Below are 24,853 nucleotides of genomic sequence, written 5' to 3' on the forward strand. Positions count from 1 at the left end.
TCTGCAGTGAGAGCAGGGAACAGGTGGAGGAGAAGCTAGAGAGGTGGAGGTTTGTCCTGGTGTCCTGGAAAGGAGAGGAATGAAGGTTAGCCGCAGTAAGACAGAGTACATGTATGCGAATGAGAGGGACCCAAGTGGAAGAGTGAGGTTACAGGGAGAAGAGATCAAGAAGGTGGAGGATTTTAAGTACTTGGGGTCAACAGTCCAGAGCAATGGAGAGTGTGGAAAAGAGGCGAAGAAGCGTGTACAGGCAGGATGGAACGGGTGGAGGAAAGTGTCAGGTGTGATGTGTGATAGAAGAGTTTCAGCTAAAATGAAAGGAAAGGTGTACAAAACTGTGGTGAGACCAGCGATGTTGTTTGGTCTAGAGACAGTGTCACTGAGGAAAAGACAGGAGACAGAGCTGGAGGTAGCAGAGATGAAGATGCTGAGGTTCTCTTTGGGAGTGACCAGGAAGGATAGGATCAGGAATGAGTACATCAGAGGGACAGCACATGTAAGAAGTTTTGGAGATAAAGTCAGAGAGGCCAGACTGAGATGGTTTGGACATGTCCAGAGGAGAGATAGTGAATATATTGGTAGAAGGATGCTGAGTTTTGAACTGCCAGGCAGGAGGCCTAGAGGAAGACCAAAGAGGAGGTTTATGGATGTAATGAAAGAGGACATGAGGGTAGTTGGTGTGAGAGGAGAGGATGCAGACGACAGGGTTAGATGGAGGCAACTGATTCGCTGTGGCGACCCCTGAAGGGAAAAGCCGGAAGGAGAAGAATAAGAATTAAAAAAATGGAACCCGGAAAATTCTTGTAACATGGTTGTTGTAATTGCAACCTCAAGATTTATTTTTGGCATAAACCAAATCTACCGACACATGACACCTTAACATGTTCTTCATTGTGATATCCTCTGGCTGTTATTTAAGTTAGTGTTTGGTCCTTAATGATTAATATCATCCTCCATGTGCTTGAAAGCTGTGGGTCTGAATCCAGAAACACTGGTTGATAAATACAAATGCCAGATTCGTGCAAATAGTTCATAACTTTTAATTTTGGACAACAAGGATTAAACCAATGTTAAAATGACATCAAATTCAAGGCCTTGCTGGTGAAACCAGCCAACTAGTAAGACTTGAGGAATGAGAGACAGATGGAGGGAAATGGGGCATAAAGAAAAGTCAAGCTATCATCTCAGGTCACCCTCAATATAGGGATTCACAGATGCGGGAGACCAAAGTTACAAAAACAATTCTTCCAAAATAAAAAAAGGCCTTTGCCATGAAAATGATGTGTAGAATCTATGTACACCATTCTCAATTTATATGCATACAAAAAAAATTCCACATCACAAGATGCTTGTGTTCAAGTATATTCACCAACTTCATCTCCATGATTTAGCATTCTCTTCTTTCCACGCTGTTTTGAAATAAAATGTCCTTAAAAATAAAAACCAAAAAGGCAGAAAAACCACATTTTATGTCCTACCAATACATATATACTGTATAAATACATACATAAATATATTTTACATATAACAGCCATAAATTTGAAAAGGGGATATACAGAGCAAAGGGGTGGGGGTGTTTTAGTGTGTTGTTGTTTTTTTAGCTTGGGTTGTAAAATGGTTTGTCCTTCTGTAATCCTGTCAGTCAGGTGTAGCACTGTGTGTGTTGGTGTCTGTCCATGCACACACACACACACACACATCACAAATGTAGTGCCCTCAGTTGGCCCAGTAGGGGGAGCTGCCGTAGCTCGACTTGTTGACTTGGCTTTTCTGCTGCAGGCTGCTGGTCTGACCACGCTGACTCGGACCACCCTGAACACAGAAACACACCGCTGTAAATCTAGAATCTAGAAACCAGCCTGTAAAGGTGCCAAGAGATGTTTCAGTTTTACCTGTCCATCTTGAGCTAAATGGTGGTGCAGCAGCTGCGAGTGCGGTTGCTGGTGAGGCAGAATGTGGAGGAATGGGGCTGGTGCATAGCCTCCGGGAGCTGCTCCAGGGTTCAAAGGCCCTGGTCCCCCAAGTGCTGATGGCAGGCTGAATGGAGGAGGGGTCCCCGCATGGAAACCTTGCTTATCGAATGACTGCAGACAGAGGATAAAGGACAAATTAAACCAAGGAGCATTAACAACCAAAGGGCAGGTGGGGATCCTTCAGTGTTCGAGGCTCACCTGGGTCTTATTGTAAACACTTCCACTGATGTCGGGCACACCAGAGTTACTGGACGTCACTGAGACGCCTAGAAGAATGACGGCAGCATTTGGATGTTATAATTTCAGACTTTAAAACTTCACCTGAAGACGGTTATCAATGACACAGTTTCCCTTCCTACCTTTCCCTGGTCCAGCAGATGCAGACTTGGCTTGTGCCTGTGAAGAGGAGTTGTATCCTTTAGTGTAGTCCACTCCTCCAGGCCCGGCTGTCAGCTCCTCATACCCTGGACAAGAAAATATCATCCTCTGAGTTCAAGCTATAATCACTGTTTTATATGAAACCATTTAAACACAATACAATATATCATTTGGGAGTTTACTCAATCAGAATCAAAATTTTCTTACACTGAACTACAACTACTTTTCAAACATGAATGAATTGGTGCACTGCTGACCTGAACTGAAGGTGTGCTGGCCATAACCGCTGGGCTGCTGCTGTGCCTGCTGCTGGAAGGGGCTAGCCGAGGGGTTTCCCAAACCCAGGCTCATGCTGTGTTGCTTGGCTGAGGCTGGTCCCGCACCCCCGGGAGGAACAAACATGGTGGGGCCATACTGGAAGGCGGCCGCACCAGGCACAGCACCAGGCACCCCGGGGTAGTAAGGCAGGCCTGTGTAGCTGTAGCCTGGAGGCAGAAACGCCTGCTGACTGTTATGATGCTGAGGCTGGCCCTGTGGCTGAGGCTGGGCCTGAGGAGGCTGAGGCTGGGCCTGGCTCTGTCCTTGGCTCTGGCCCTGGGGAGGCTGCGAGGCAGCCAGGCTCGTGGGGGGTGCAGGGGAGGTGGAGTCATTCCTGCCAAACTTTGTGACTTCTCCTGAGAGACGATGGAGATTGTTGAGGACTAACGCTGGGTGTTAGGCTTTTAGAGAAAGTAATGGTGACGGAGCCTCACCTGAGTAGGGGTTGTTGGCTAGGCTCCCGTCTCTGCCAGAGAGAGTCGCTGTGGGGCCAGGGAATGTGATTCCATAGTAATCTTGTAAAGAGGGCTGAAAGGATAGTGGAAGATCAGGAGAGGAGCCACACAGCAGCCCATCAAGTTTAAACATCTGAGTGAGACTAGACAATAAATAGCGTAGAAATGCAGCTCACCATTGGCAGTCTGGACTGGAGCATATGGAGATCCTCGTAGCCGTAGATCTGCTGTGAAACATAAAGGACAGGTACGGTAAGCTAAGACAAATTAAACCAATTTGTCTTAGCTAAAATTGGTTTAATTTGAACTAAAAAAAACTAAATCTTCGTCATCTTCATCAGTTCTCAAGGGACAAATTTCACGGTATTCCTTTCCATTCATAAAAAAGATTCAACGATTCAAGATCCTGAATGGCTGCTTACTGGGTATGCTGGCAGCAGTCCCCCTGGTCCCATTATATACTGGTTGGGCAGTAAAGGCTGCACTCCCTGGGACAAGTTAGGGGGAGCTTTACCTGTAAATACAATGACAACAACATTCATGCCCACATACTGTTCTGTCAGATAATGAACGAGTGAGTGTGAGTTTGTTGGTGTGTACCGGTGGAGGAAGCGAGCAGGGGTGTGGTTCTTGGTACAGAGGGGTTGGACGTAGCAGTAGCTCCATTGGAGCCAAGTCCCAGTGCTGTGCTGGCTGCAGTGGCAGAGGAGTGATGTCCGCTGCTGCCGGCGATCCCACTGACTGTGCTGCTGATGGTGCTGCCCATGTTGGGCATGTTAGCCAGGTGGCTGATACTGTTGCTACTGTTGCTGCTGTTGTGGGTTGAGTGAAGTGTGGAGGCAGAGGGCTGCGATGACGTGTAAGAGCCAGAAGAGGGGGCTAATGAGCTCACGCTGCTGTTGTCAACACTGGTGTACTGAGAAGTGATGATGATTATTTTTTATTTCAATTCAACCATTGGATGTTTGTATAAATACTTAAGCAGATAATGGAAAATTGATATGATGAAAACTGTATAAAACTATGCTGCTAGCTGCATATCTTTCAAAATGGTCTTGTGCTCATTAGGTAGTAGACAGATACTTACAGTGAGAGAGCTGGAGCCCAGAGCTGAAACTGAGGAATGACTGCTAACGTGGCTGTGAATGAAGGGAGAGACAGACAGAGTCATGAACTGAGTTGAGTTGAGTCAATGAAAACTGCATAATTTAGACAGGAGAACACTGAGAGCATATAGACTGATTGGTTGAAATCATTCCATGACTGAGCTTGTAACTCTATTTGCTTGTATCAAATAAAATTTCCCCAATAAAAATACTTTAAATGCCATTAATCTGTTTCAGAACCCCCCCAAAATAACATCCAATGTGTTTTAAATAACAAAAATTTACCTATAAATAACAAATATTCTATAAAACAAACACACTGAAGTCGAATGTAAAGAAATAACCTGGTTTTATAAAGTGCATGTACCTTGGAGATCAGACAACCTGAGCTAACAGATGATGCTGACGGAGGCGGAGGGTGGAGGAAATAGGCGAGGAAGATGGACCAAGTTTGTTTCATACTTTTTCTGTTAGTTTAGTTTGTCATGAACTACTGCTGAACTCACTACACCATCGCTGAACCTAATCCCTATATTTTTTTTATTTCATTTTCATTTAACCTTCACTGATTTGCCTTTTTTTCACCACACTTTTTCCATTTTCACCTCTTCGTGAATTCCGACTGGCTAAACTCAAAGCCACAAAGAAAAAAACATAAATTCAAAAAATCAACCAAGTGATGGCTCAAACCTGAAAAAAATCACAAATTAGTGCTACTCATAAGTCAATGTACCGTTGGATTCATGGAAAAAGATGTGTGCGTGCATGTCACCTGTTGAGTGAGCTGAGCTGGGTCGCTGAGGGCAGGTCCTGTGCCAGGCTGGAGAGTGTGGTGGAGCTGTGTGCAGGCAGGGTGGTGGGTAAGTGGGAGGACGGTACTAAGGGACCGTTGGCGCTTATACTCAGAGACGGTGACTCTGGCTTAGGCGTGGAGGACGCTGATGAAGCTGAGAAGACAGAAAGGACTTTATGGTCAGAGAGTCTGGAACAGCACAGCCTGAGAAATGTGGCTGTTAGCAGATGTTTACTGTTGAAAGTATGTGCTGAACAAATAACTCAGGAGAAGGTAACTTACTGTCTATAACAGCAGATGTCCTTATACCATTCAGACCATTCTGGTGATAAAGAGGACAGCTCAGTGTTAGTGGATGCTGATACCAGACCAAAATCAATACCACAAACACATCAAGGAACAAACTTAGTCAATGAACACCAATGTCCACATCAAAATCAGGAAGAATATCCGCGCTGAATTCATACGAGTCCCATGAGAGATGTCTTAAGGGATAATGGATGAATGTTCTGGTCAAAGACCGCTGGCAAAAGGACAAATCTGATTTTTAATGTTTATCAGACTCAAGTTTATGACTCAACCAGAGTTTGACCATGGTGAGAGTTGATGTCCACTGACCTGCTATACATCAGTGTCATACTGTGTACACAAAAAAGACATGAAGTGCACTTCTGTTGACTATTTTTACTCACCATGACTGGCCCTGTGGTTTCTTTGCTCTGGGAAAAAGCCAGTCTTGTGTGGGGGGACATGGTCCCATCATAACTTCCCCCAACTGTAGAGAAGTGAGAGGACGGGGGTACAGTAGAGGAGTTGGAGGAGGCTGTTGAGGAGGAGGAAGGGGGATTGGTGGAGCTGGCGCTCCCTAATGAGGGAGTGAGGCTGGGCAATGCGATTGAGGAGGAATGATATACGGGCTCTGATGTGGAGAGGGGCAAAGGCAGCGCAACAGAAAGCGAGCTGCCCAGGGACTCGCTGAAAAATAACAACAGGAAGACAAAAAGTTATGATATAAAATTCATTTCTGAGTAATTCCACAAACACCTGGTAGGAAGGGAAGGGGAAAGGAGGTGACCTATGACAAACATCAAAGGTATTTCCAGATCTTTACTACTACTATCTACACTAACAAGAATACCTGTAGTACCTGAGCGGTTTGGAGTACAGGTTTGGCTGGCTCTGTGATGCGGGTCCCAGTGCAGTTGGTGCAGGGGTGGAGGCTGGTGTGGACTCCCTGGATGCTGCACTAATACAGTTGTCCACAACTCCGACCTCTGATAATGTCGACTCTGAGCCGAAGTCTAGAGCTCCGAACTGGAGGTTCAGCCCCGGGACGTCAGCGGAGCCTGGCATCTCTACCGCAGTGGAGGGTATCTGCAAAGAGGGAGGCGACACATTCAGGATCATAATAATAATAAGGTAATATAACTTTGTGTTTTTCATGATCCAGACATTTGATAAAATGTTTGGATTTTTGCAAAAGTGACTTTAGAAAATGCAGAAATGTTGGACTAACACAAAAGGGCAATAACTTCTCCACCCACGGCTTACCTTGGATGTGGGAGGTATCCTTCGTTTCTGGCCCTTGAGTTGCGCCCGTTGCTGCTGAGGTGTACTGCCGCCCGGTGGGTCCAGCCCTGCAGTGGGGGCAGGAGGTTTGGCACCAGCAACAGCTGCCATCGCCGGACCCGCCTGTGCTGACGTGCTGGTGTGCTGGGAAGCAGGCGACGCTGGAGCAGGGGACCCTTTTTGTTGTGATGGAGGACTGGGTTGCCGTGCCAGAGGCAATGAGGGCCCTGTGTGCCTCTGAACCAGCTGGCTTAGCACAAGCGAAGGTTCTGGCTGCAGGCCAAACTCACCTGCAGAAACACACAAGCAAAAAACAAACAAAAAAACATGCCAGTTTTTCCACAGGTTTACAGGCACACCTTCAGTGACGCATCTGGTAAGACATTCTGTGACGTCCAATTTTTCATTAGCGTTGATAAAACATTATATAAAACATATATATTTTTAGGTTTTAGTTTCCTGAATGTCAACAATTTCACTGTACAACCATCCACATGGACAAATGGAAATCTACAACATGTAGAAATTTTTTTATCTTATCTTGCTGATATCTTATCTTGCCTTTATTTCGTTATAAAAGTAAAATACACTGAATGTCAATAGCAGTACCGTTTAAAGGGAGCAGTGCACAATATAGAAAGGAAAAACAGTCACTGCCGACAGTGAACAGGCTAATCTCCAGCAAAACTTAACAGCTTTTTCCCTGCTTCATATAATCCTTATCTCCCCTGTGTGCGTAACTACAATATGACCATTTAACACCTACGGCTGAACTGTGAGGACAGTGCAGTGGTGTTGGATTCTGAGGCCTTTATGTCCCAGCTAGATGAGGAGGGTGGAGGCACAGGTGCTCCCAGGCCCGGCAGTCGGCTGATGGGGGCATTGCTTCCTTGAGTGCTGACTGGAGGAGCAGCCTGGGATGAGGGGAGTGGACCCAAGCCAGGACCCTTCAGCTGTTCCAGTATCTGAGCACCAGCACTGGGCTGAGGCCTTTTGGCCTGTCCCAAGTCCCCAAAACCAACTCCCAGAACGGACGACTGTGACATACAGGAAAGAAGTTTGACCAGTCTTTTTTTTCCTACATGAGACAAATGAGAAAAACTTTATAAAAAAAGGTAGAACAGTATAAATCTTATTACCAGAGCAGCGTGAGCGTAGCTGGTGCTGCTGGTAGCACTGCGGCTGGGGGGCAGCTGTAGTTGCTGCTGCGTCGGCTGATGGTGGTGTGAGTTTGTGAAGACCAGACTCTGAGGGGAAGAGGATGAAGCTGGTTCTCTTCCTCCACCGACAGGCTTCTGCAGCAGAGAGGTAAGGTCCAGACTACCACAAAAACATTTGGTAACATCAATTAGAAAATGGACAACATGTGAAAAGATCACAGTGCAGTTTATCCTACAAGTACATCACATAAATTCTGCACAGAACTGGTTTGAAACTTTACAGTTTGTACATTTTAAATATGTAAAAAGAGAAACAGCCAAAACTGAAGCTACTTCTTCTAATGATAACGTAACTGATGTCTATAGACGTCATTGGCAGTGAACGTTCAGTTTGAATTGATGTCTATAGATGTCAACGGCAGCCAGTTAATAGAACTGATGGCACATTGTACATTTTTCTGGACAAATCGTTGGTAAATTGTTTTAAAATTTCAGAATAATTTTATTTGGACCTTAAACTGCATCTGATCGCTTACCTTTGCCCAGGTGTGATGTGATTCTCAGAAGCAGGCGCACAAGAGGAAGTGAACACTTTGGTCTCTGAGAGCTGCTGAAGCAAACGATCACAAGAGAGGAATGTTTATAAAATGACATCAAGACATTGTGTGATGTGTTCCCCTTTGTGAACTCACACTAACATCCTCATTCCAGTCTTCAGCTGCCCAGTCCTCCAAGGTATTCCTCCAGGTGACTAGAAGACAACAATGAGGAGTTAAAGTTTAAATACAGGTAGGATGAGGTTAGTCAGATGTAGGATGAATGTAGCTTCTTCACGTGAGTTCTTAGAGTTGCACCTTCACTACACAATCATGGCTTTGTGTAGAATACATCTTTGCGATAATATATAAAACATCATTAATGATAAACATAAAACTTTCCCTGCCCTGGTTGGTGCTGACTGACGCCATGCTTTGTAGACCACCTGAATTTGTCTTTGTTTGACAGATATTTCAACAGATGACGGTTTTATCGCCCAGTCGTCCAAGTCATGAGTCACACATGTTCTCTGTGAGAACTCACCTGTTCCATCTGTGCTGTTGTTGGCGACTGTATCCCACACTTGGGTTTGTGTGGCCCCCGTCCCAGCCTCTGAGGTATAGTCCGCAGGATTGAAGGTCCTGAGAAAGCAGAAAAAGTAAAAAAAACATATGAATACACACATAAACTAAAAGGAGAGGGGGCTCTTTTAATTTTCTTATCTTTTCATTACTTTGATGTTATTTTTGTTGTTTTCCTAATAAACAGTATCTGGGCTATTGTGTATACTTGATCAAACACGAGGCTATACAGTGTGCCCTCATTACTCGCGGTTAATACGTTCCAGGAATCACAAGCGAATAACAAATTCCGCGGTATTATGACAATTTATCTTATTATTTACGGTAATGTAAGCGTTAATGAACTCTCCCCATACTGATATTAAACCACCTTCTATCTGTATTACCTTTTCCCACACTCTTACTGACTGTTTAAAGCACTTTTGTGTCTCACGTAAGTCTGACACTCACGGAACGTAACGCACTTCCGGATGCCGTCAGCCAATAGAATACGCCTACGGTATCAAGTGACTGCCTGCCAAAAATTTGCAATGAGGTGAAGTTGCGAGTGTTGATGCGCGAATGGGCATTGCAGTAAAATAAGATTTCTTTTCCAACACAGTTGGACGAAAAGCACACCTCTTGGGATTCACTGAGAAACCAAAACACAGCAAGTAAAACTAAAAATCTCTTCCCCTGGACATAAAAAACACACATATGAAATTTATACATAGGTCAGTAAAAACCCTGTGTGTGTCATGCCAAAATACCCCATGCCCTGAGCTGAGAACCGGCTTCCTGCTGGTGCTCTGCCTCTGCCTCGACCTCCAGTTCCTGCAAAAAATTCAGAGAAAAGTCAGCATCTTCAACTCAAGCCTTGGGCGTATTGATAATGTTTAAATGTACAACACAGCCACTCACCTCGACCCCCTCTGAGCCGCCAGCCACGATCAGAACCTCTGTCCACTGGAGTCACCTCCACACCATTCTCCTCTGGACGTGCTGGATGAGGACATCCAGGCAGATAAAAAGAAGAGCGAATCACATTACTGATGGCGTGATGGAATTAAACAATCTTACAGAAGAAAAATGTAACGTTGCTCTGAACTACATTTAGACTAAATCAGGTTTGGAATCCATACCCTGTCGGCTGCGATTGGTTCCCTTGCCTTTGCGGTTAGCCACCGCCCGGCCCTTGCTAGCCTCCCTGTCACCTTTCTTCTCCCTGTTCTCCTTGTTCTCCTTACTTTCTGATGGACCCTCCTTCACCAGGGGTTTCTTCTTTCCTACCGTTTCCCACGAGGTCTAAACAAAGGACAGGAGCGAGAGAGGACATTGCAGAGAAAATAAATTACAGCTTGTAACTTTCCTTCATTTCAGTGATATGTCACAGCTACTTTTGAGTCAAAATAGTGGAATTCTATGTATTTTGTTTGAGAGGAAAAAGAGACGCTTTACCAAAACATTACAGGAATCAAGCCTGGAAACAGGAATAATAAAGCTGTGATGACACCTATTTTTCCCCCCACAAAATTATGCAATAAAATGTGACCAACGTAACTGGATCATGTAAGAAAAGCAAACACCTAATGAGGCAACTGAAAGAAAATAAACTGCTCAGAATAAAATGAAGACTTCACCTAATCTAAAAGAAGAACCCCTAAGATGGTGATCACAGTAGGTGCACTGCTACGGTCCGGACAACAGGATTTATCACATACAGCAAGTGAAAACAATTGTGTGGGTGAACAGTGTGCACGGCAACAATAAACTATTTATACAAGCCATTTATAGAGGTCAGAAGGACAGACAGAACTTAGGTGACGTGCCACACACACCCATGTAGCAGCAAACAGACATCATCCATTAAAAGTGCTAGTTTTGTGAGTAGTATTCATATTTAATCACACCTCTGCCTTCATTTTAGTGGCAGGTCAAATTTCCCATGTGAAAAAGATTAATAATCTGACATATTTATTTCAGGCTGCTGTTTTTCACCCGGTGCTCCTTTCCTACTAGAAAACAGTTATTATACAGAGTATTCCATCCAAACAAAAAAATCCCAACCCTAACAGCTGAAATATCACTTTCCTGCAGCTGAAAATCAGGATAGGCTTGTTGGTCAGGTTTGAGGAGGTTAAATTAGATCAAGTGTCATTTACCATGTCAGAGGTGCTCTCCAGAAGAAAGTTGATGGCTCTGCTAACATCTTCATTGCAGTCGTGAAGTGCTACCATGCATTCATCTTGGTTCTTACCAGTCACCTCCATCAGCTTGGGAAAAATGCAGTAACAATTATATTAGCAATGTTTGTTGATATAAGAATGATCATATATGGTTTATTAAATGGTTTCACACTAAAAACAATTCACAAAACGGCAACATCAAATATGCAAATTTCATGCATCTCCATAGAGCAGTGGAGTCATCGCAATATGTCAGAACAGATGACTCTAGCAGACAGATGTACTATCTGGAAAAATTTTCCTCACTTGGTTGACTTTGTCTTCAAAGTCAGCATCATTCTTGTCATAGATCATCTGGGCAAGCCGGATCTGTTCAGCAGTAGCCTGAACCAAACAAGGAGTAAAATGTAACAAGTATGAGCAAACGCTTGTAAATGTATCAATGAAACTTAATGCAATGCAGTACAACACAAAACAATCCATTTATAGTCAGATGGTTTTTACATTAACTGAATTTGAAATATTGAAGAGACAGTTTGCTGTGATAGTTAACTAGAATGCAATACCAAAAATAACTAATAAAAAACCCAGATTAAGCAACACCTTAAAATGAGGTTTCCACAAAAGGTCAATGCATTAAAGTTTATCAGATAAATACGTGGCAGATCATTTGCAGTGAATGACATTAAACTGTATAGATAACTACTAAAAGGATAAATGAACTTATTTAGTTTTAAGTGTCTGAAACTCCTGAGTTACCAAGGTCCCATTGTTGCCAAAAGCATTGCTATAGGGCTGGGTTTGAAAAGAAATTATTTTTAATGCTGACAAGGAAGAACCTCACATAATCCGTGCCCTGCAGTTATATTGATACGATCTGAGTCCTCAGGTGTTTCTTTTTCAGAACTGTGGCTGAGAACAGTGTGGTATTGTTAAGTTGGGGCAGCAGAAGCTCATTCCACTAAGTCCTGGGCTGGAGACCGGAGGGTGGTCGGTTCAAGACCCCTATGGGCCAAAACATTTGGGGAGTGAACTGGCAACGGGAGGTATCAGTTCACCTCCTGAGCACTGCCAAGGTGCCCTTGAGCAAGGCACTGTCTTTTTACAAGTTGCTAATGGTGCGCCCCATGTGAGAGCTGCCCACCACTCTATCTCCCACTAGAGTGATGGGAGGTAGAGTAATACATCTTCTCGTAAAATTATGTAAAAATGTATTACTTTACTTTTAATGTCTATGAAAACTCTTCACTACAGGTCCCGTGTGTATGTACGGGCCTGTACAATATATACACGTGAGAAAATATTTAGGGTGGGAAAAAAAAGTAATTTCCCTACGGGTATTATTAAAGAATTAGTTTATTTATTCATTTATTTTATTTGTTTTCCACATTCAGGTGGTTGCGGCTCCTCACCTGTATCTGTTTCTGTGGTTGTGACATGTGAGTGGAAGCTGGTAACGCTTTTTCCCGAGGGCCCCGGGCCTTATCGCTGCCCAGCGAGCTCATCATATACAGTATATACAAAACTCTGTATGTACAAAATAGAAAAATCTGCGAAGGAAGCAAGACAAATTGAAATAAGAGTACATTAACTGATAGTTCTTAAATCCACGGAATATTCCTAAAACATACACATGGTTTATTTACATTGTTACAGCAGAGTCCCCCAGAGAGGGCATTGCTACATCGACTGCACAATCACATGAACACCAGCCTTACAGAGATTGTAAAGAACACAGTTGCCCATGGACAGAACAGCATGCTGAAAATCTAGGTCAAGGAGTGAGAGCAGCAGTGTCCCCTTACAAACAGCACAGTCAACAGTGTGTGTGAGGAACAACACCACACACCCTGATCCCACATTCCATCTCACTGCTAGTTTAACTACAATGGAATTGAGCAGACAGATGCACAACACGCAACGATAACTGAATATAAAATAAAATGCTGAAATAAACTACTGAATTCTTCAATGTATACTTGACAGTTGAGTGCAGAACATTTATAGCTTGAACTTGGGTATGGAGTAGACAAACACAAAAAGTTTTCTGTGGTAAATATTGAACAAAAAAACAAACTATACAACCCCCTCATTGGCTGTTCCTATCAATAAGTAAAAAGCTATAAGTGCAATTTAACGCGATCAAAAATATAATATGCTGCTATTTAATTGTTATCTTTTAAAAATTATGTCCATTACTAGAATAACAACTATAGATCTCTCCACTGATTCATTTGTTTTATGTCAGAGAACAATAGAATTGCAGCTTGCAGGGACTGAGTGACGTTGACACATGCGGGTCTGCTATTGGCTGGTGGATTGAACAAAGCTAATGTAAAAGAACGACCTGGATTTTTTTTTTTATTAAAACATGTCAACATTTGATTTTTAACTAAGAAAAGCAAAACAACAGCTGCTTTTTATATATATTTTAATACCCGACACATAATACAGCTGTTAACAACGGAGGTATTGCACAATAACAATACGCCAATTCAGTAACTCTGCACCTCTTAATCGTTTCTCACGTTTCTGACAATTACAACCATCAGTCCAATAAATTGCTAATGTATGATTAGAGCAAATTGACGATTTTCTTGTGTTGATACGTGCAATAAAGAAAGGGAGGTATTGTTTTGAACAGATGCTAACAGCAGCGCCTTGCTATTGGGAGTCCTTATCCCTTCAGTGTGCATACAGGGCTATTAGGTAACGGTCAACGTTACACGTCCGTCTGGCAACAGCAAATTAGGTTCTAACAGTGTCGTTTGTGATGACAAACAGAGATGGAGATGTTTGTACTAAGGTCCCTTTGTCCTCGCTAGCATTAACTCAAGCTAGCCAGAACACGCTAATGCTGACACTGTTCCGTCGAAAACGAACAAACGGTGCAGTTGAGCGGTAGCTAGCTAACGATGCTATCTAAATCTGATCCCTAGTTAATAGCCGAACGGGGTCTAGCTGGACTGTTGAAGGGTATTTATCAATCCACAACAATTGTGGCTGTTGGAACAATTTGTCTTCGACATGTAGAAAATACGCTAGCCAGCTATCAAAACAGGTGTTTTAAATGTAAAGAAAAGGGCCTTGTAGCGGACCACAATCCCATCCCGACATTTCTCGCCGGGGAAGAAGACAACAGAAAAACGGGCAAAGACATCCCTCGCAGCCCCGAGTAGGCAAACAACGAAGCAGGCAAACAACTATTTCAGCGAAAATTCGCTTACGGGAACTATTTAAACGCGGCGAACGAAAGAATCTCAAGTTGATAAAATATAAACGAAATTAAGTGTTTTTTGTTACCTGCTAACACGCTTCACACACACAGACAGCAGCAGACAAGGCGGTCACGTGACACAATGCTGCCGCGTTCGGGAGTCCGTTCTCTCTGGAGCACAACTTCCTCACCCTTACGACGTTAAACCTCAGAATTAAACATGGACTTTTGGCTCGAATTACTTAATCCGATTTGTCGGACTGCACATTCTGCAATCGAACACTTTATTAATTTGTTTGGACACCACGTCTAATTCAGCAGTCATCCCTATCATGTTAGGTGTACCTTGAAAGAAAGAAGCGTTACATCATAGACATTTTTATTTTCTATATTTAAAGATTCAATATGTTGCTTTTTTCAGACGCTCATCTTACAATATCCTCAAATTGAGTCATTTGTAAAAACATTCATGAGGTTTATAAAAAAACAGGGCATCACGAATAGACATAAATCCACACACTTCCTCAGACATATACATAAAAATGTATGCAGTTATCCCCAAGTATTTTACACATACACACACACTGATATATAAAATACACTTCAAAAGTGTAGCTTATTTGTTAAATTTGTGGTAGGAATCGGGGTTTCACTTTTCAATCATTATCATGAATCCTGTAGAAAAGGAAAACGATGATCACCTGTGGCAGTCTTTCACAGAAAGACCTGAGGAAGGCAAAATCATGACTCAGGACTACCCTGCCTCTACCAAACAAGGAAAAGTGCTAAATCACTTGCTCCTTGGTACCAAACAAAAGAATTCTTTATAAACGTGACAAGAAGGCTTAGATTTGACTTGACGCCAAAATAAAAAATTACACCAGAGCAGCTGCAGATGAGGAATTGAACAACATTCTGGTGAAAGAAAACAGGATCATAGCAATGGGCAAAATGGTCATTTGTTCTTCAAAAGAAGCAGGTATAAGCACCCCTGATTGATTAAAGGTGACAGATAAGGGGGAAAATAAATACAAACAAAGCTAGATTGAATTTTTAGGGGGATGTTTGTCAAAACACACAGTCAAAAAAATTAAATAAAATATACAATTGCTGGGATTAATCAATATCACCATCACCGCATTGAAAAAAATCTAAACACAAAGTCCCGTTTTTACTGACTTCTTAGTTCTACTTCCAAGAAGAGGAGAGAGGAGTTCCTGGTGATTGACGTGGGACAGGACAGGCTGTTCCTGCCAGTAAATACTATCTATATATTGTCAAACTGCACTCCGGTTCAGTCCTTCAAAATATATTCCCTTCAGTGTCTCACCCTCGCTTTTTATTGCTGTCCATTTCATTGAGAGAATGAAAAAAAACCTTTGGGAGAAAATTCCACAGTAACATCACAAAGACGCTGTTATTTAACACTGAGGAAGCAGCAGTAAACACTATCCTTACATACAAAAGAAGCCAGTAGAGGATTGTAGCGTACTCCCTGTGGAACAGATGTAAATGTTTAAAATTATGAGAAGATGTCCTACTTTACTTTTAGCTTTCTATAAAAAAATCTTTTCTTGAGTTTCATAATGGCAGATTTTGCAGCTTTTGAAAAAATTACTGGTCATCACATTTTTACAATTTCATTTAAAATAAAAAAGGAGAAGCTGATGTGGAAGAAGCAACGGAATACTTATTGAAGAAGGGATAAACACAAATACACACAAACAGCAATATCCAAAGTCGTGATATGGTGGGGTCAAGGTCATGCTCCTGAGTCCACATGAGAAAGACATTGAGATTTACATGAGCAAGAGGGATTCCAAAGATAGTGGTGTTGACGGACTTGAACGGAAAGATGGAAGGGCTGATAAGGTCAAAATGTGGACGAGGATGTGGTGATGGAGAAAATAAAAAATAAAATAAAAAATAAAAAAACTAGCTCCACAGTCCAGCATAGTTTCCATGCAGTCCAGAACAGAGTGGTCCACCTGCTACAAACAGTTTGGTGCCAGAGTCATCATAGCAGTGGGTGTACACCGCGTTGGGGAACGAATGAATGTCTGAGAAGTAACTCCTCCACGTCTCATCATGATTCTGCAAAGAGTAGAGTTCATGCGTGAGTAGAAAAGACAATTTTTATTTGTAATTGCAATGATTTAACATTAGTTTCCAACTTTCAAAAACAGTTTAAAAAAAAAATGTGTACCAGCCATCCTTTGCCTGTAGTGAGCTTCAGGATGCCATCTCCTGGGCACTTCAGGTAGCCCCCAGCTATATTCAAAGGGTCCTCCAGGAATCTCTGGGCCCGTATGTCGTAGAAGAGAAGAGAACCTTGGCCAGTGCCCACTGTCACAATGTGCTCATAGAAACTCACTGACCGGATCCCTGCACACATACAGATATCTTCAATGCAAAGAAATTCAGAAGTAAATATCATCACTCTTGTTTTTTTATGCTTCCTAACATATAGTGCTGGATTTCCACACAGCCCTCGGCACAAACCCAACTCTTCTCTTTTACCCTATGCTTCAAGTTCTCCTCACTTTTGGATCACCCCTCCAAGCAGAGGTATGAAGGATAGATGTTGTATTTGCTTCGCTTGTCTTGGAAATAGGGCACAACTCCTTATCTTATTAGTAGATAAGTTTAGTTATGTTTAAGGTAAATATCAGACATTTATACTTTGGTAAACAGGTACAAAACTCAAGTCACTGCAACAACAGTTTGAAAGCAGATTTCTACTGGGAATGAGATTAGATGCCTGGATTGCTAAAACATAAAAATACATGTTTATTGTTCAAAACTAGATGAGAATGGCACGTAACGTAAATAGCTACTCTTTTTAAGTGCGCATTACATCAATCAATTACATATTAATTAACATCTACATTAATAAGACATGACTGAATTTTAACATTTTTTGGTGGGTTATTAATGAAAATGTGCCACATTTATGCACTTCTATAGGAATAGCAGACATCTACAATTTTTTTTCCTTTCAAAGTTTTCTGGGACTTTCTGTCCCCATCTTCTTATCAATTTTAAGTCTGAATCTGAATACATATGTACATCTGGAGGGCTCAAGGCCCACAGCCCCTCTATCCCCTAAAGAAACATTACACACCGGTGCACGGGGAAACATGCAAAATGGAGAGGGAAGGAGCAAGCGCTAGGGCTAAAAGCAAAGAATTGGGATTGAGGCCACCGGATACAAACAAATATACAATGAATAGATGCAACTGTGATTCCAGAGATTGTGAATGATAAGAATGTTACACGTCCATTTCAAACTGTCAGATACATATGGAGGAAAAAACATATAAACAACACAGAAATAACTAAAATGTTTCATACACTTAACTGCGATAAAGTGTACTTTAAATAGACTTCATGAATGTCCCAGCTACTTAAAGGTTGAGCCATTACATTGCTTCAGGATTTGACAGGTCACTTACCACTTCCTCTCTCTCTGGAATTGACAGACTTGATACTGTGTGTCGGCTGCCGAGGATCCAAAAAGGAAACGTGGGCCTGAGAACCCACAGCATACACTGACCAATCCTGTCCATAGGCCAGACACACATTCTCTTTGCAGTGAGGCAGTTTGGTGGACAGTATCTAGAAGAAAACACCAGTAACGGTTCAATATAAAACACTGAAGAAAATTCATTCTGCACTTCCTTGTATCTTTTCCAACATGGATGGTTGTGAGCATTCATTTAGGATATTTATTATTATATATTTCTCACTGTGAAAATGTGTTTAAAAACAAATGATAGCGACTACATATCAATTAATCAATCAATCATATTCAGACTTGCCTTGCACAAGCTGTGCTCAGCTTTCCAGAGGTGGAAATAGCCATCCAAGGAAACAGCACCCAATTCCTGGGAATGGTTAAAAAACAACACGGTAAGACCAATGTAAATGACTCAAGCTGAGTTGCAAGAACCAATCTAAATATCCTTTACTTTTTGGTTGTTGTTGAAGGCCAGAGCACGAACTTTACAGTTGTATGGGTTGGTATACTCCTTTGGGATGTCCTTGAGGGCACGGTGGGATATATGGGCATAGGAGGGTACAGCCTCTTCATTCTGACCAAGCTTTGCCTGGCTTAGTACATCTTCTGTTACCTCCCACAGGCCCATAGAGCCATCTCTGGACCCTGGATATGTGACAATGAAATATCTAGATTAAAAACTGTTTTTACTATTGGCATGTAAAAGTGACAGTTAAACACTATGGAATGTCATCAAGGTCTGTAAAGGAACTAATATGTAATTAAAACAATGACATAACAGAATCCATTCATACAGCAAAACACAAACAGACACAACTCACCAGAAACTGCCATGTTGTCACTGATCCACGCTATGGAAAAGATCCAGTCATTGTGGCCATCCTGGAAAACAAGTGCATACTATGTAAAAAAAGAAAAGCAAAGGAAAAAAAGGGGGAAGAACCTTTACAACACCCCTATGTGCAGTGTTTCCTCTTCTATTGTAGAGACCTGAGGTGTTCCCTCCCCCACTAAGAGCTCCGTATTTGTGGCTACCCCCGTCAGCGACTAATAAATAAACGAGGGATTATCTTGACTGAATGCTGCAGAGGAATGCAATGACAGCATGGGCTGAAGAAATTCTCGTATCATCGATTCCTCTTAAAGATATATTAAGTTCATGATTGGATATGACTGCTGTAAAATCTTGCTCTCATTTGTCATGTCAAGACACCACAGTATGTTACTGATCAGTTGCACGAGCATTAATCATATCTTTAACCTGTGTGACCAAGATTTCTCAAAAATAAAGCAAAACTCACACAAGTCATTATTACTTTAAATGATACTGTACATAAATAATATAAATAATGTGTTCAGGGTGTATCTTACCCATATATAACTGGTGCTTTCTGTGTGCTTTTTCTGTGTTTTGTATACCCACTGTGCTGTGTGTGACGGAGATTTTAATTTCCCTGACGGAACCTCCTTAAGGGATCAAAAAAGTTATACTCTACTCTAATTTTTTACTTTATATTTTCATATTACTCTGTTTTAACCATTTATTTCTCAAGTAACTTTAGTGAACCAAGACTTTTTTTTTTAAAACTTTTTTGAAGTTTCTGCCGGTGACGTGAGACATCGTCATGACCAGCATGGACTGAAAAGTCCTGTTACCAATCACTGCCAGTGACAGCTGGAAAGAAACATGTCTGTCAGTTGGGAATCAGCATCAGTTAAGGAACTGGTGACTCTGAATATTAGTAGTTGTTCGTCTCCCTATGTGCCAGACCAGCTGGAGTGTGCCGGGAATTTTGCCTTATATCAACTAAATCTAACTCTGGATCAAATTCTTCGCAATTATTTTAAAATTTGTGGAGATGTTTCGCTCCTAACCATGCTACGTTGTCATTTCAAGAACATCTCCACTGATGAAGCACTAAATCAGCTATAAAAGTCATGGAGAAAGACACAAATTATCCAAAGAGGCCATTCAAACTACTTACATCTCCAACGCAAACAGGATCCAGTGTGGGCAGCTGGTAGATGGCTAGGCTGTTAGGGTTATCTCCTCCGGTGGCTAGCAGTGTTCTGGAAGGGTTGAGCTCAATAGCGTGGATCCCGCAGCCCTGCTGGTCCATCCGGGAACGAGGGCCTGCTGTGGAGTGGTAATGTCGCCCAGACACCACTGCACCCACCACCCCAGAGCCACCATCACGACACTCCCTGTCCTTCAGCATGGGAATGCATGTTGTGTGTCCCGTTAGGACATCGGCTACAAAAAGCTACAGGTACGGGAGTGAAAGACATCGGGTTAGTCCAACAGGCTTGGATATTGAGAAAATCCAAGGAAACTGCCCAAGTGTAAATATGATCAGACATGGACCATTCACTGGTGATCAAGAATCATAATTTGCTAAATTTAAAACTATCTTTTAATTCACGTGTAAAGGAATAGAAAATATTCTTTTAAGGTAACAAAGATTTTTTAAATAGGTAAATTACATTTTTTGTCACTATATTATTATAGACCATGTAATATCAATGAAAAAGTTATGCATTCATCCATATTCAGGTAGTCTTTATGATACAAACATCTGACCTACGAAAATTCGTATTTACGAACAACCGCACGCCGCCATATCCAACTACTGAAGCCTTAAATGGCGATTATAGATTGAAATTAATAAATAATGACTTATCAACAATTCGGCTTTTGAACAACCCCTCAGAACCAATTGTGTTCATAAGTTGAGGACTGTTTGTATTATTAAACATAAACCTTTAACATTTTCTACCAAAGTTGGTCAAAAATGTCATCTTCAGTTTCTTACATATTATAGTTATGACCTCCACTCAGTGACATAGCATTGCATGACAAATTAGCAATAAATGGGAATACTTATTAGCACAAAATCTAACAGACAAGAAAGGGAGTTAACAAAACGACGTCTCACCGTGTTGCATTTGGTCCCACACACCACCTGCCTATGATTTAGCCACTGAGAAGCAAACACCTTGTTGAGTTGACCCAGAGAGAATTCCCTCTCCTTGAGGATGCCAGGGAGCCTGCCGGCAGCAAAGCCCCGCAGGCTCCGCTGGAGACGAAACTCGTGCTGCTGTTGAGGTCTGAACTCCCGCCCCCGAAGGGCACACACCACTGAGCGCCGACTGCACCACCACTGCTGGGCATGACGTGACGAACAAGACACACGGCTTCGCTTGTGTGTCCCCTGACACCAGCCCAGCTATGGAAGGAGAAGCAAAAGTCAAGGGACTGAAGATTTTCGGAAGAGGAATCACAAATTTAGGTTTTGAACTAACTCACTAGGTTCTGAATTATTATTTAACAAAGTGTTTTTCTTTATTATTTAATGATTGTTTATGTTTACACTGTTAATGTTTACACTTTTATACCAATCCTGTGTTATGTGCTTTCAATTTCCACTTGGGTACAAATAATATTTTTTTGAACTAATAGAATTTTGAATTGACAAGAGGGAATATGAACAGAAGTGTAGATAACATGAGCAATTAAACTTTATTAACAGGAATTTTAATCAAGTAGTTCTAAATATCACCAACGCCACAACTGCATTTTTACCAAGAGTTTATTAACAATTGTTTGCTAGAGAAAATGTTTTGTTTTTGTTTTATAAAAAATTAAATAAGAGAGCATGAAAAATGAAATCAGCTATGACATAGCCTGTCAAGAATAACACTAAGGACAATTGCAGACACCGTGGTTTAAAGTCCATGTTAAGTCCAAATTAATCAATGTGTAAACACAGCAGATCATTCTCTAGAGCCTATACAGCGAGAAAATGAAGGTCTTTCATTCTAAAAATAAATTACAAAGAATATTATACAGGATTAGTTTGTCAGAAATACGGACAATAGCACTGTCAAAATTTACCAAAGCAGGAAGTATAACTAAGTGGCTTCTATGGGCTAATTTGCAATCCAGGCTGTTCATTAATTGTCAGGTAAGATATCCTTACTTTTAATAGGTTGGAACTTTAATTTCTTAATGATAGCAACTACTTTGTCAAACAACCTAGCTTATACTGTATTCTTTTGACAGAGGAATTACTAATTTTACAGTAATTGATTGCATCAGTTCTAATGGAAAACCTTATTTGAATGTTTCTATTGTGGTGTAAGTTTTGGGCCAACAAATGGACAACAAATATAACATACATGTATGTGGCAGGACAGGTATGGCACAAACTAAGGCATTGAATTAGTATCATTGGCCACCTTTATGTGTTGTGGTCTATATGTCTTACAATGAGGAGACTTCATAAGACCTATGGGGCCGAACCTCATTCACCATTTTAGTGAGAAATAAATTAGTCTTTCATTGAATAAATACATGTTTAAATATGAATACACCAGATTGTGGGTTTTTTTTCAAAGGGGACACATTTTATTATTTGGAAATCCCAATAAATAAAAGAAGATGCAGAAACTGTCAGATTGGTCATCGTCATAGCGTCATAGGCGTGTTAATGAAGCACTATACCATGAAAATCCTTACCATGTTTATTGTTCACATAGAAATTAGATGTGGATGTAAATAACTCAAACTAAAAATTGCATATGATATCACTATGGTTGATTACTAAGGTTAACTGTTGTCTGATTATTCTTACACAAACATATGCAGTTCAATTGTTCTGTGGTCCGAGTTTGTCTTAGTTTCCTTCTTCGTGCATTGATAGTTTTGTCTGATAAGAACGATCAACAGACAGCGATAAAGACCTGGTTTAATAATACAGATGAATCATTTGAGAAAAAACTAAGATTTTTTGACAAACGACTCAGCAAAATCACATCGTACAATAGGACGAGGTCATATCAGTATCTGGTTTCACACAAAAACGTGTGTGTCGACAACGGGGGCTCAGGTCCGACTGCATCGGAAAAATCATCGTATTGAATAGGACTATTGTCTGCAAAATCTAGAGAGAAAAAAACTATTCCATTCTCTTGGAGAAGTCCATGTAATACGAGTTAACCAACTATTAATTAAACGTTTCAGGTACGTTAACCTGAGATAAACCGCTACTAAAAATCATGATTCATTCATGCTTCTGAAGGAATAATTCAAAATCCACGACGGTGCCAATCGACGGTACCAAGAGGATGACGAGTGTATATTCATACCGAACAAGGGATAGGCAATTGTACCCATTTGCGATAAATCCATTTGACGGAAACAATGATTAAATTCCAGATTGTGAGATGAGGCAGCTAGCCATTTTGCTAACGCTAACATAGCATTGCTGCAGTACAACGAACTAGTCGGCTAACGTTAGCCGTTTCAAACATAACACAGTAGTCGTGATTAAAATGGAAATTTAGTGTGATACTCTGATCATTTAAGATAAAATAAATTGCATTTGTTGTATAAACTAATTACTTAAGTTTTCTCTTAACAAAATATGTTCAAATCCGTTCAATATTATTTCTTATGACAGCTAGCTCAGTGCCAGATAGCACAGCCCATATCAGCTAGCTAACATGGATACAAACCGGTTTCCGCCTACCTGTTGTTGCTCTTTGGGCTCCCCTGCCTTCCTTTTCCTGCTAACTGTTTTTCTCGCCATAATCTGAAACACACAGCTCCCTCACCCACATGGAGGGTAAAAGTGACGCTGGACACTGGATCATATAATGGCGATATGATATTTTGTTCCTTGGCCCTAGCTAGCAGCGTCCGACGAGCAGGTCGGGGCGATCACATACGGGAGAGGTTAGCCGCCTGTTAAGACAGTCGCTATATTCGTGTTGGAGACTTCCAAATAACGATCCACGCCGGACGTACAACCTCCTCACTTTAACAAAGTCGTTGGCCACTACCGAACGGCTTCCACTCTCCTTTTTCCTGCTCAATCACGTCACCGAAGGCGAAAGCAATGAGCAGTGCGCAGCCGCACTCAAATTAAACATCAACAAAAACAAGGTCGTCCGTGAACGCGAACGTCGTTCGTGCGCGTTCACGCCAGTGACGTAGACGCGTGAACGGCGTACGTAAAATGACGGCGTGAGATCATTGAGACGCTGGTTGTTGACTCCGCGCTTTTACTGCTTCAAGAAAACATTTTCAGAAGAAATTACTAAAATGTACTAAAGTTATTTTAAAATCGTCATGATTATGACTGTTATTCCAATCCGTGCGTACATAAAAAGCAAACCAAGTTTGAATTGTTAGTTTTTTTCCCTTTAAAAAAAACAAAACTAAACCACTGTACATCAAAACCCAAATATTATTTTACTAGGTTCTGGTTATTTGTGTTACACACTCTTGAATAATCTGACAGCGGGCAGGTGTTATGTGTTGGATTATAAATGGCATTACGCAAAATCTGCCTAACAGAATTCCTTGTGTCCTGGTGGGGAAATATACTTCAGACCAACATAGACTGTTAAATTTGGGCAAAAATCTGGATCAAGATATTTAATTTGGAGGAGGGGAGGGGGTCAAAAATAAGGATCCACCAGGTAGTTTGATTGGGAGTTGTTCATGTGATCGGTCTTGTAAATATTTGGTCAGCCTCATGACAAAGGGAAAACATAATACATACCAATAGAAATAATCCTGAGTATCTGGTACTTCAGGTTTTTTGAAGATGCTCACTGTTTCTATTGGCACAAAGACATAGTTGGATTAAAAACCTAAAATTATAAATGACTAGCCACCATGGCATCCATTCATCACTTTGTAGACAAGGTTCTTGGATAGATAGGCACTAGAGAAGATCTCAACTGATATCCATGAACAAAATCACACAGTTGTATCCAGATGTCACTGAAAATTATTTGTTCAATTGTGATCGGGATAAATTAATAAAAATTATGCTTCTGTTCATGAAAAAATGTGATTCAAACGTGCTTCAAAGCAAAAAAACAAAACACCATCAACAACAAATTACCCCACCACTGAAAGGATGTGCACATTTAATCATGTGGATTTACCAAATCATTCAAGCAGAAAGATAACATTTTGCCAGTCTCACCTCAGGAGCATGAGAAAGAAGTCTCACCTCACCAAACTTTTATACAATGAAGATATTCTAAGGTTGAATTATGCAGTGAC

The 24,853-nt window shown here is 41.4% G+C and overlaps 2 protein-coding genes across 4 annotated transcripts; both read right to left on the reverse strand.

The window, feature by feature from the left end:
• Positions 1-1,024: 1,024 nt before the first annotated feature.
• Positions 1,025-14,435, reverse strand: ubap2a (ubiquitin associated protein 2a). Of its 2 annotated transcripts, none has more exons than XM_068315650.1 (27): positions 14,339-14,435; positions 12,448-12,585; positions 11,342-11,419; positions 11,012-11,122; positions 9,992-10,154; positions 9,771-9,851; positions 9,620-9,683; positions 8,833-8,930; positions 8,445-8,503; positions 8,289-8,359; positions 7,732-7,912; positions 7,359-7,629; positions 6,575-6,882; positions 6,171-6,397; positions 5,716-5,998; positions 5,306-5,345; positions 5,003-5,177; positions 4,212-4,263; positions 3,725-4,040; positions 3,547-3,638; positions 3,301-3,351; positions 3,104-3,197; positions 2,609-3,025; positions 2,333-2,437; positions 2,172-2,239; positions 1,893-2,084; positions 1,025-1,812 (listed from the first exon to the last, which is right to left on the reverse strand). In XM_068315650.1, the coding sequence occupies exons 2-27, from the start codon at positions 12,541-12,543 to the stop codon at positions 1,717-1,719; spliced, it is 3,789 nt and encodes a 1,262-aa protein (XP_068171751.1). In that variant the 5' UTR covers positions 12,544-12,585; positions 14,339-14,435; the 3' UTR covers positions 1,025-1,716. The 2 variants fall into 2 exon arrangements, with proteins under 2 accessions (XP_068171751.1, XP_068171750.1); XM_068315649.1 differs by having other exon boundaries at positions 8,289-8,362.
• Positions 14,436-14,614: 179 nt separating this feature from the next.
• dcaf12 (DDB1 and CUL4 associated factor 12) lies at positions 14,615-23,726 on the reverse strand. Of its 2 annotated transcripts, none has more exons than XM_068316372.1 (9): positions 23,304-23,726; positions 20,709-20,999; positions 19,758-20,036; positions 18,594-18,654; positions 18,224-18,417; positions 18,074-18,139; positions 17,708-17,870; positions 16,459-16,655; positions 14,615-16,346 (listed from the first exon to the last, which is right to left on the reverse strand). In XM_068316372.1, the coding sequence occupies exons 1-9, from the start codon at positions 23,361-23,363 to the stop codon at positions 16,188-16,190; spliced, it is 1,470 nt and encodes a 489-aa protein (XP_068172473.1). In that variant the 5' UTR covers positions 23,364-23,726; the 3' UTR covers positions 14,615-16,187. The 2 variants fall into 2 exon arrangements, with proteins under 2 accessions (XP_068172473.1, XP_068172474.1); XM_068316373.1 differs by having other exon boundaries at positions 16,459-16,637; positions 23,304-23,725.
• Between the last annotated feature and the right edge of the window lie 1,127 nt (positions 23,727-24,853).

Source organism: Antennarius striatus, chromosome 5 (genome assembly GCF_040054535.1).
Source record: "Antennarius striatus isolate MH-2024 chromosome 5, ASM4005453v1, whole genome shotgun sequence".
Taxonomy (NCBI): domain Eukaryota; kingdom Metazoa; phylum Chordata; class Actinopteri; order Lophiiformes; family Antennariidae; genus Antennarius; species Antennarius striatus.